Raw genomic sequence first — 12,297 nt, 5'->3', positions numbered from 1 at the left:
AGATCTTTTTGGGGTAGATACGATTTTCGCAGGCGCGGCTTAAGTGGTCCGCCTGCGAAAATGATTTTCACAGGCGTCGCTTAAGTGGTTTGCAGGCGGACAGCGAACTTCACCCTGATTTATATTTTTGTAGGCGGTCAATTGGCTTCAAGGGTCATGTCCGCCTATGAAAATCAGACCTCCGCATCGAGAAAAATGTATTTTTCTAGTAGTGTTGTTCACCTGCATTTTCGTATGTATGTACTTAGACGTTTGAATTTGATCAGCTTGTGGCATACAGTTGAAAACTGTTTAACTCTGTAATAGCTCTTTTTTAAGGTTTAAAAGCCGGACTCTACATCCAAACAAACCGGATGTACGTACCAACACCTCTGCAATAACTATGATCATTGATAAGCTGCTGAACAGTTTAAATAATCTTCAGTATTTATGTAAGTTTAGTCGAAAGCAGGGATAGTTGGTTCAAGATCAGACAAATTAAGTTTTAGCTTAGCTTATCACTTAACGGCGCTAATTAAGCATCAAATTAATTAAATCAATCTTTGTTCCGGCTGTGTCTTGTTCCCAACTCGATGAATCAATTTCATACCGTAATTGAGAGTGAAACTAAAATCATCTCAGTCAAATTTTGGCAGAGATTAAAAATTTCTAGAATGCTCTTCTCACATGTAATGTAAGACAGTAAGAGCAGTACGTTGAGAACTTGAGATTGAGATATAGATAGATAGAAACGATGCTGCGTCATCGCATGCCATGGCGCTTGCAACCGCTTGTCGTCGTCATCCTCGGCCAGGCCGATTGACTGCTAGTGCTTTCGGCGTCAGACCGCGTGTCGTCCTCCCTCGCGCACGCACGCACCTTGCCATGGCGTCGCGGCATCTCTCACCTTCTTCCTCGGTTCCTCCTCTTTATATCTATCGATCAGTGCCGATCACTTCACCTAACTCGATCGCTTAATTTCCAGCAACCAGGAACCAGCACTCGTCGGAGTTCTTCGTTCTGACCTGAGCAAGCCCTTGATCACCATGGCCGAGAGTGTTGTCTCTGTCGATGCTGTCGACGGCGAGCAGGAGCAGCAGCAGCGGCGGCAGCAGGAGGAGTTGCAGCTGGCTGACCTGCCCAACGACGCCTTGCGGAGCATCCTGCTCCGCCTTCCGTCGGAGCCGTGGTACTTGGCTGTCGCCGCCGCCGTCGCCAAGAACTGGCGCCGGCAGGTCCTCGGCAGCAACGGCAGCTTCCTCCGCGCCTTCCGCGCGGCGCACGGCGGAGTGCCTCCCCTCCTTGGCTTCTTCTGCAACAGGAGAAATCTGCCCTGTCCGTTCTTCACCAGCACGGTGGATGCCGGCGTGGTGGATCTGTCCCCACCGGCCGGGAAACAGCGGCCGTTCGTCCACGACGTGCGCCATGGCCGCGTGCTACTCGACGACGGGGAGGACGGCCAGCTCCTGGTCTGGGACCCTCTCGCCCGCCGCCGGGATATCATCCCCACGCCCATATGCTACTTCACCAACGATGACAGCTGCGGCGCTGCCATAATCTGCGGCTGCGATGGTCTGGAACACGTCGTCGGCGCCAGCGTCGGTGGTGGTGACTGCCATTTGGCGCCGTACCGTGTCATCGTTGCATTCAATGACCGGCCCAACTATCGTTCGGACGAGTGGAACCATGAATGCATCTGCACTAGAGTCTGGAGCTCGGAGACCAAAGAGTGGAGTGAGGTATACTCCATGAGAGGAAGTTGCGACTTTGATTTCATGCCGAGCGCCCTCGTCGCCGGTGCCATCCACTGGCTGGTGGGGGACACCAATGGTGTTCTTCAGTTCAATCTCATTACCAAAAAGCTTGCCTTGATTCAGACCCAATTGGACATCTCGGAATTCATGCTCTTTCCAACTAAGGATGGGAAGCTAGGCTTCACCGGTGTGCTGGGCTCTCACATTATCTTCTTCCACATGGACATTGCCGGTGATGCCCTCACCACTGTGAGGACCTGGAGTATTCAGAACGTTATTCAGGTGGACCACTTCTTGCCACCCTATATTAACATTCTTAGGACTCGTCGTTCTTTAGCTTCTCTATGGGTGGTGGACTATTACGTCTCTGACTCTGATGAAGGAGAAGAAGAACACGGTGTTGATGATGATGATGAGCCTAGGGAAATTCTACCAACAATGCAACATGACAATGAGGCTAGTGGCGGTCATTCCCCACAGTGGAGTGAGTCATGGTCTGATGAAGATTTTGACCAAGAGAAGGATGCATTGATCCCAACAGTCAGCGAAAACGTAAATGTTATTGGGTTTGTCGCTGAAGCAAATGCAGTTTTACTATATGCAGCTGGTATTGTGTACACCATTGACGTCGAGACCAAACACACCCAAAGAGTGGCTGCTTGTGCCAATTATAGCCATGTTTTTCCCTACACCAGCTTCTACACCGCAGGTATACCATATACATAAGCTAGAAAGCATGTTTGTTATGGTTAGGAACCACAACATTTTCTTATTTTAACTAGCTAGGCGGGAGAGTATTATCACTTTTAGTAAGTAAAATAAAGCACATAGTAATTAACCTAAAGTTATAGTTTCTTTCATATTTGTTTTTTCTCTATTTGGGGAGATTTACCAAGCTCTAGTTTAATTATTTGTTTTCTTATTGGCTTGAATACATAGTGTTTTTTTAAAATACTCTTGAAACATGTTATATATATTCTCAAGCATGTTGGGCTATCTACGTTGTCACTGTTTCTAATATGCAAAAGATGCCTAGACACAAATAAGAATTTAATGTAATAATGGTTTTACATGCTGTAATGTTATGTCTTGACTCTGATGAGAGACATCAATCTTTCATGTACAGCTCTATATTTATCACTTGCACACTCTCAGGATATTCTGCAGTTTTGAATTCCATCAAGTTTATATCCGTAATGATTATCGTTAACAATTAATTGCAGCTGCGAAAGTAGTACTCAGTGATCCAACACTCCATGATCAGTTGAACAGAAGTACGTCAGGTTAAAAACTCTTACAGTCATTTATTTATTATAATATTTGTATTCAATTAGATTCATACAAAATTAATTGGTATCATCTCTTCTAATGCTTCTTAGAATTTTTGTTCGCTGATCTTGTTATTTCTCGCACAGGAGGAGGAATTGATGCTGCAGGTGATGATGGACAGCACACAGATGGTAAGTGGTGACATTGTTAGGTTTAGCTAGCTGAAGGGTTTTCATTTTTTTTACATGGTTATAAGTCTTCTGTTATAGCTAGCTAGCATCCAAAAAATGTATTCAGAATATAATTTTGCTACAAGCTAGTAAACCTTCTTCTCCACAATCCTACTACAGTTTGTTTTATTTCTGGAGCTTTCATTCCCAAGCTTTACTTTGATTATTTTCGAATATGTTAGAAATTATAGGTTACTTGAATAATTTTTTCTCATGTCGTTCACCACTAGGCCATTCTATGGATTTAACTGAACAAGATGATACCAAAGCAGTATTAATATTTATCTTCATCAACTTTTACATTATTTTATATATGTAATCGTACTGTCATTCCAAGACAGAGCTCCTACCATTCACTGAATAACTGATCTTCAATTCAGTGTATATAGCTAGCATAGTAGCATACCCAATATATACATTATTGCATTCAGAATTTTTTTGTGCAAGTAACTTTTTCATGCATGGTGTGTCATATATATGCAAACTTCGATATTTTGTTATGCTGCTAGATATCTTTAACCAGAATGTAATGACAAGAGTTCCTTTTCGATTTGACAGGTAACAAGAGTCATTAGTATGATGGAATGGAAGATTGAGCTTCGCTATTCTGCTTGTGAACAATTTAATCAATCGATTTCCTGAAATAATTTGTGAACATCAAGATTTTGCTTGAAACAATGTTTATTGAACTATTGTGTTTGCCATCATCTGCACATGATATGTGCTTAAGCTTTGTGATGGACTCTGCTTTTCTGAAATATTAGGTATGCCATAGTCATATGCCTGAGGTAGTGTAAAGCATCTGTACACTACTTAAGAAACGGGATAGAGACGGTCATTAGAGAACCATTTTAAATAATAATACTGGATCTACCAAATTTTGCACATAGTGCTCTCAGCAAGCTCATCCCATTCCTTGACAATTCAAATGAGTTTGCGTGGATTGTAGCAAAGTCATGGTTTCACCCACAAACTGCAAGTCTGCAACAAGGTCACACTCGCTCAGATATCAAGATATATCCCACGAATAAGGAAATATACATCTCACACTTAAGCTTCCAATTATGAGGACCCACCATCAAATTGATCAGGGCAGTCCACCCAAGGAGAATTCCCATGAGGAAGAAAAAAAAAAACCCGGATGACACATAGAGCTTGGGTTACATGATAAAATTATGGGTGAGAGCACATATCCTTGATCGGGAGAGATGCCTCGGAAATTCCTTCCCCAATTCTTTCCCCTTGTGGCGTGATATGCGTCATGGTGGACTATAGCCCGCGACCTTCATCACAATAGTTGACGTTGTGGTCATCCATCACTCACGACCTTGCTACTGAGGCATAAGGAGAGGGAGGTCAATCATACGGTTTGAGAGAGAGCATAGGGATTATGGGAGAGTTGGCTAAAATGAAGCCCCAGCTCCCCCCACTTCCTCTCATGCAGATTAATTCGCAACTGACTTCTTAATGGTTAGCTTCCATCCAACCAATTTAGTGACCATCAGCTTGATTTTATCCTTGGGGCCTATGCCTGGATGCTTGAATCGTTGAATTCTGAGCTTGGATTTTCTCCACGATTGACATCTCTCATATCAAATTGTTACATTTCACTAAGCGAAGGAGTTGAAATTTCAAATATACGGTGTTTTGTGCCATTTTGTAGGAATATATTGGTTTTATAAATATTCGTGTAAATATGTATGAATCGCCATGTGACAAGCATACATAATGAAGCATCATGTTGTGATTGGCCGTAAGAGTGTAATTAAGTGGCTAACCTGTGAACCCACTTGTAAGCCAAATAATATAAATAGGTAACCCGTAGCCACTTACATCCTTATTTATCGGCCGCTCTCGCCATGCCGTGAAGTGACATGATCAGCTACCATGCCAGTATGTTGTATGAAGAGACCAACATATTATGACACGCACGCATTGCACTGACCACCTAGACAGCTCCTGATTCGCTTCACTTGATTAATTTGTTGATTGATTTGATTCCAGTGACACGTTTCTATTTTAGATATTTTCATGAAAAGGAGGAGGTTGGATGGATGCGTTATCATGTAGCAGCGTGGCGAGAGCGTCCATGACTCATGGTATTGCTCAGCTGTTCAGAGAACCACATAGAGTTGCTCTGCCAGGGCGATTTGGAAATATTATTCGCAAATATTTTTAAAGCTGCTATATTACATTACTGTAATAAATTGTGAAAAAAGAATATATTCAGCGAAGAAGAGTGACTTCAATCAACCAGAGGGAGGAATTACAAACAAAATCTTGGGGAAGAGGCAGACAGTTTTCTAGGCTATATATATAGCAGTTCTTTTTAATTTTTAACTGAAGCTTCAATTAACCATCAGCTCAGGAAAGTACCTGAAGTCCAGTTCAGTTACAAAGCTTGGTGCGTGGCACCAAGCACATATATAGGTGGGTCGAAAGACATCGCACTACATTCATTGGTAGCTAAACAATCAACCATTGTATACAGTACAAGAGATAAAATAGTTTTGCACAAATTCTTCCATCTGCTTAAAGAGACCACCCTCAGGGCACCTTTCCATCTCATGTGATAGACGGATACAAGTGCACGGCATAGATTAATTAGAAGCATCTGTCTCCATAAAATAGAAGCACCGACTAGTGGATCAGACTAGCGACTCTCAGCACCCTTGTCCAATAAAAGAAATGTTGTCATTTTAGGAAGTATGTCATTTTAGAATTGTTTGTCAAAAGAGCTAGTATTATCAAAAGCTACATGTGTCATGAATTTAATAACACCCTCAAGCAAACGAACAATGCATCTAGAATATATATATTGTAAGAATGAAACGATCGACTTCATAAATTCGACAGGTTCATTATACTTATTAATTAATTAATGGCAATGAAGAGCTGTAAACTTGCTGGTGTGGTGCTGTTCTCCAGATCAGAGAATGTTGACGTGCTGTAAATTGCTTTAGCACCTGCATTTGTCAACATTGAATAAAGCATTTGTCAAAATTAAACCATTAGCTCACACAGGTATATCCATTTTTTTTAAAAAAGATATTGCCAAATTAAGAACTAACAAACTTCAAGGCCTGAAGACACCCGGCCCATTTTATTTTCAACATATATGCAACATAAAAGTACTCATGTGCAGTTAATTACTAGCTATTTTTCGCACTGCAATTTAATCACTAATATGAAAGAGGTAGAAGCATGTAATTATGAACTGCTAGAACAAAGAAGGTAATCGCTCCCTATCAAATTACATATTGGTAGACATAAAAAAACAGACTGCCTCCATTAATTCCATGATATCATTGTTCAGTTACATATGCGTAGAACGGCCCAAGGAACATCAGGAGGCAAGAATATTCAAGTAACTAATGTAAGTTCAATCATATACCAAAATTATCAAAGTAAATGTTGGAAATTAAACATTCAGAAATAAAACAAACTTAAGCTTTTACAGGACAAGGCTCTGATACATTTTTGGGATGCTAGTTAGCCATAACAGAAGAGTTATATATAACAGTAAAATTACTTTCAGGAACAAATCAAGCAGTTCATCTTGAATTAATAACAGTAAGATTGCAAAACATAAATTTGCTTTAACATTTCTGAATCAGCTAAATATTAATACTACACATGTATTTATAACTCTGTAAAAGTGAAAAGCCTTTGGCTAGCTAAACCTAGCAATGTCACCACTTAACATCTGTGTGCCATCCATCATCACTTGCAGCATCAATTCCTCCCCTCTTCTACAAGAAAGGACAAGATCAACGAGAAAACAAAAATCATATGAAACATTTATGTACATGATACCAATTAATTAGTGTAGATGACTATTATTCGATAGATATCATAATTATTAGTAAATGACAGTAAGAATTTAAAACCTGATGCACGGTTGTTCAACTGATTAGGGAATGTTGGATCACTGATTACTGTTTTCCCAGCCGCAATTAATTGTCAACAATGATCATTACATAAGGTATAAAATCAGTGGAATACAAAACTGCAGAAAATCTATATATTTGGGAGTGTACAACTGACAGATATAGATCTGTGAAAGTTTGATATCTAACATCTCAGAGTCAGACTTTCTTCAATTAATCTCATGCAAAGATATATTAGCATCACAATATGTAAAGTCATTATATTAAATTCTTGGTTCTGTATCTAGGCATATTTTGCATTAGAAAAAGTGGGAACATAGAGGTTGAGTGTATGTGTGTGTGTGTGTGTGTGTGTGTGTGTGTGTGTGTGTGTAAACATGTTTATAGAGTACTTAAAGATCGACAAATTCTCCCCAAATATAGAACAAACAATAACCTTAGGCTAAATCCTAATTAGGATATATCCATCATCATTCAAGCATACATATCACTTTTAAGTTCACTTATTACATAATAATAAAATTAAGGAATCCATTAAAAACATTTTCTTTGAGTGAATTACGTTATTTTAAGGAAAATTTTGACCATGCCCATTTTATCTCTCTTGGCTGAGAAACACACATTTTTCTGTTCTCCCCGCTATACGACACACACAACACACCACACACCTGTGCTCGCACAAACACACACAAGACACACACAAACAAAAAAAAATGCATTCCGTAGCTCATTAGCTTAGGGGAGACACTCATGTAGGGATATATATACAGTAGAGATGTTGGTCCTTTGAGATAGATGCTTCTAATCCTTCAATTTCGTGATTATTAAGACATCTAGCTTGGTTTGAACCAAAATTGAGTTCGGATGCTCTATAAACCCAATCACGTATGGCCCTCATCACGACATGTTTATACTCATCGTTATCCATTAGATGCGAGATTGTGGGTTCTATTCTTCTTCTCCTAGTCACAAAACTTGTTTTTTCCGGCATAAAAACAGCGACCATCTCATGATCTGTATTCGAGTCTGAATCCTAATCAGGAACTTGGTGATAGGAATGGGTTGGGTGCATAGCACTAAGGAATGATAAACATATGTGGTTCTTATCCATAAAGAACATGCTCACTAGCTTGTGTTTATTGTATACCTGTAGTGTTGAAGCTGGTGTAGGTAAAAATATGGCTGTAGTAAGCACAAGCAGCCACTCTCTGGGTGTCTTTCGTCTCAATGTCAATTATGTACACCCCCCTACCAGCTGCATGCAGTAAAACTTTTTTAGATAATGGAAGCTTTATTAAGACTCAGTCAAATACACCAAGATGATACATTTCAACTGAGCTCACCCCCGGCCTCTGCATAAAATGCACACAGCCAATAAAAGAACAAAACTAAATCCCCATCACGAAACATAGATATTAGTGACTATCAATCCGTAGACTAGATCGCCACCCATGCTCCTAGGTAAAAACATCCCGTGCCACCTGGTCCAAACGTCGAGATACCACCGCAATAGTATCCCGCAATCCCGGTTTGTGGAGGATAGCCCAGGTACGCAGCCACCGGGTAACTAGAGTAATAACCTGTAAAGGAGAAGACACTAACTTGTTATCAAAAATAACCCCGTTTCTGCTTAGCCAAATGGACCAACAAAGAGCTGCTGCACCCATCAAAAGCAGATTTCTCATTTCTTTAGGAACACATAAAAGCCAACGCCCAAACATATGAGTAACATTTCGAGGAGGTTGAAAGTTAGAGGCCATATGAATAACGGACCATACCAAATGAGATAGATGACATTGGAAGAACAAATGTTGAATGGTTTCATCCTTATGACAAAAGCAACATTTTTTACTACCTTTCCAATTTCGCCTAGCTAGGTTATCCTTTGTTAGAATTACTCCCCGACGTAAGTACCAAAGGAAAACTTTTACTTTTAGCGGTACTTTAATCTTCCAAATACGTCTATTAATATTCGGGACGCCCGTATGAACAAGAGCTATGTAATGTGAATTGACCGAGAAGACCCCATTGGGGGTGAGATTCCAGCGAAATTCATCTTGCTCTTGCGTCAACACCAAATCAGCTATGCGAGGCAATAGATTTTTCCAAGCAGCTAATTTTGCTCCAATTAAATCTCGTCTCCATGAAAATCTTGGAGGGTTCGTTTGAAAGATTTGTAATATTGTCGATTGTTTATGCCTAACTATGTTATAGAGACAAGGATATTGATCTCTCAACGAGGCATTACCCAACCACTTATCTTCCCAAAACCTTATTTGAGAGCCATCCCTAATACGAAAAGACCCAAACCGAAAAAAATCTTGTTTGGCCTTCATAAGACTAGCCCAAAAATGTGAGTCTCCTGCTTTCCAATAAGCCTGAGATAAAGGTTGTGATCCCAAATATTTATTACGTATCAACTGTTGCCACATTCCGTCTGTGGTAAGCAACTTGAATAGCCACTTGCTAAGTAACGCTATATTCTTTACCCCGAGGTCATGAATTCCCAGCCCCCCTTGATCTTTGGGACGACAGATGATGTCCCACTTAGCAAGCCGGTATTTTTTCTTATGGCCATCCCCTTGCCAATAGAACCTAGATCGAAGGTAATCAAGTTTTTTAAGTACCCCACTAGGTATTGCAAGGAACGACATCATATACATTGGGAGACTACTAAGTACTGAGTTAATCAGTGTAAGTCGCCCTCCCAACGAAAGAAGTTTTCCTTTCCAGCTACTTAATTTCTTTTCAAATCTTTCGACCACTTCTTTCCATTCCGCATTTCTTAACTTCCTACAATGGATCGGAATGCCAAGATATCGAAAAGGAAAATTGCCAACCTGGCAACCGAAGAGTTGGGCATACTGATCTCTATACTCAAGCGCTTCGCCAAAACAATATAGTTCACTTTTATGAAAATTGATCTTCAGACCCGACAATTGCTCAAAGGCTAGAAGCACCGACTTCATATTCTGAGCTTTCTCAAGGTCATGATTCATAAAAAGAACTGTGTCATCGGCATATTGTAATATAGACAGTCCCCCATCAATCAAATGCGGAATGAGACCATCTACTTGCCCTTGTGTTTTGGCTCTATTTATCAAGGTAGCTAACATGTCAACAATAAAGTTGAATAGGATTGGGGAGAGAGGGTCTCCTTGCCAAAGGCCTTTTTTAGTCTGGAAAAAAGGTCCGACATCATCATTGACTTTGACCGCCACACTTCCCCCGACGATGAAAGATTCGATCCAAGAAATCCACTTGGGCGAGAAACCTTTCATCCGTAGAGTTTGTAACAAGAAGGGCCATTTGACCTTGTCATAGGCTTTTTCAAAGTCAATTTTGAATATCACCCCATTCAATTTTTTCCTCTGTAGTTCATGAACTGTTTCATGTATGATGACGACTCCATCTAAGATGTTTCGCCCACGCATGAAAGCTGTTTGTGTTGGATTCACTAAATGGTCAGCTACCGAGCTAATTCGGTTTGTGGCGACCTTAGTGAATATTTTATAACTGACATTTAACAAGCATATTGGTCTATATTGTTGGATTCAATTTGCTTCTTCAACTTTCGGAATAAGAGTAATCACCCCAAAGTTTAGACCAAAAATTGGAAGGCTGCCAGAGTGGAATTCATTAAATAAATTCAGTAGATCATGCTTAATGACTTCCCAAAATTTTTGGTAAAATTCAACTAGGAAACCATCTGGTCCAGGAGCTTTATTATGCTCCATCGCAAAGATCGCTTCCTTTATTTCTTTCTCCAAAAAAGGAGCAGTAAGAAAGTCATTTTCTGCTTGTGTGACCTGAGCCATATCCTCAGTTTTGTGCTCATCAAGTGAAAACGAGTTTTCCTCTGGCAGTCCAAAGAGTTTCTTGTAAAAATTTGTAATGTATGTTTTCAACGCCTCAACCCCCTCTATTTTTCCTTCATCCTGATCTAGGAAGAAGATCCTTTTCTTCCTATGTTTGCCATTGGCAATCAAGTTAAAATATTTTGTATTATTGTCTCCAAGGAGAACGTCTGAGACTTTTGAGCGTTGGTACCATCTAATCTCCTCTTCACGAAGTAGTCTTGCAAGATTATCCCTCGATTGATCAAGAAGATTTCTTTCTTGATCCGAAAGGAGTCGCACCTCTGCAGCGATATCTAGTTCGTCAACGGTCTGTTGTAGATGAGTTTTTTTCTGTTTAAAGATGCCATTGGTATGAGCAGACCAGCCTCTCAGATGTCGGCGTAAAGCGCTCATTTTGTTATTCCATCATTGGACTGCATTACGACCCTTGACTGGTTTATTCCAAATTTCGACAACACGATCATGGAAATCGTCACGCAGAAACCAGCTAAGTTCCATCTTGAACTGCTTAAGGTTTCCGGCAAAGGCCGCTTCCCCTGTATCAAGAAACAAGGGCGTGTGATCTGACACCCCTCTATCTAGTGCATGAACCGATACCATAGGGTATTTGGATTCCCATTCCGTGGAAGTAAGAACCCTTTCTAGCTTCTCATACGTCGGTATAAGGAGCGAGTTTGCCCAAGTATATTGCCTGCCCGTTAGAGCGATCTCTCTTAAGTCAAAGCTATCAATCACAGCATTGAAGAGAAAAGGCTAGCGAGCGTTGTATCGGTCATTGTTTTTTTCCGCACTACTTCTCAAAATGTTGAAATCCCCCCTATTAGAGTGGGGAGATGATTATGCTGGCATGTGCGAACTAACTCTGCCAAGAAACTAGATTTAAAATCATCTTGGGCCGGTCCATACACTGCCATCAAAATCCATTTAAAGTTATCCTCCCTATTGTTGAGATGAAATTTAACGAAAAATTCCCCTTCAACAATTAAGGATAGATCCAATACAGCCGCATTAACCCCAAGTAGAATACCCCCCGATCTTCCTTTAGGTGGGAGACAATAACCCCAAGTAAAACTGCATTTGCTTCCTCAACGAAGCCAATAACATTTATATTTGCGCTTATTACTGGGATCGGTGGTGCATCGTTCTCCTGGTGAAAATATTTATCACACCATAAGTCACTCCACCGCGGAGATTGGCTGCCACTAGCCTTGTCATTGTGCTGCATTATTGGAGGAATTGCCCTAGTCTTATCACCATAGTCATCATCATCATGATCTTCTTCTCCTTCATCAGAGTTGTAGATGTAATAGTCCAT

The 12,297-nt window shown here is 40.5% G+C and overlaps 1 protein-coding gene across 1 annotated transcript; it reads left to right on the top strand.

The window, feature by feature from the left end:
- Window positions 1-1,025: 1,025 nt before the first annotated feature.
- Window positions 1,026-3,204, top strand: LOC127752640 (uncharacterized). Its single transcript, XM_052278046.1, has 3 exons — window positions 1,026-2,442; window positions 2,957-3,016; window positions 3,149-3,204. Exons 1-3 carry the CDS (start codon window positions 1,026-1,028, stop codon window positions 3,202-3,204), a joined length of 1,533 nt encoding a protein of 510 aa, XP_052134006.1.
- Window positions 3,205-12,297: the final 9,093 nt, after the last annotated feature.

This window comes from Oryza glaberrima, chromosome 10, assembly GCF_000147395.1.
Source record: "Oryza glaberrima chromosome 10, OglaRS2, whole genome shotgun sequence".
NCBI lineage: Eukaryota > Viridiplantae > Streptophyta > Magnoliopsida > Poales > Poaceae > Oryza > Oryza glaberrima.
This window is presented reverse-complemented; position numbering and strand designations above follow the sequence as displayed.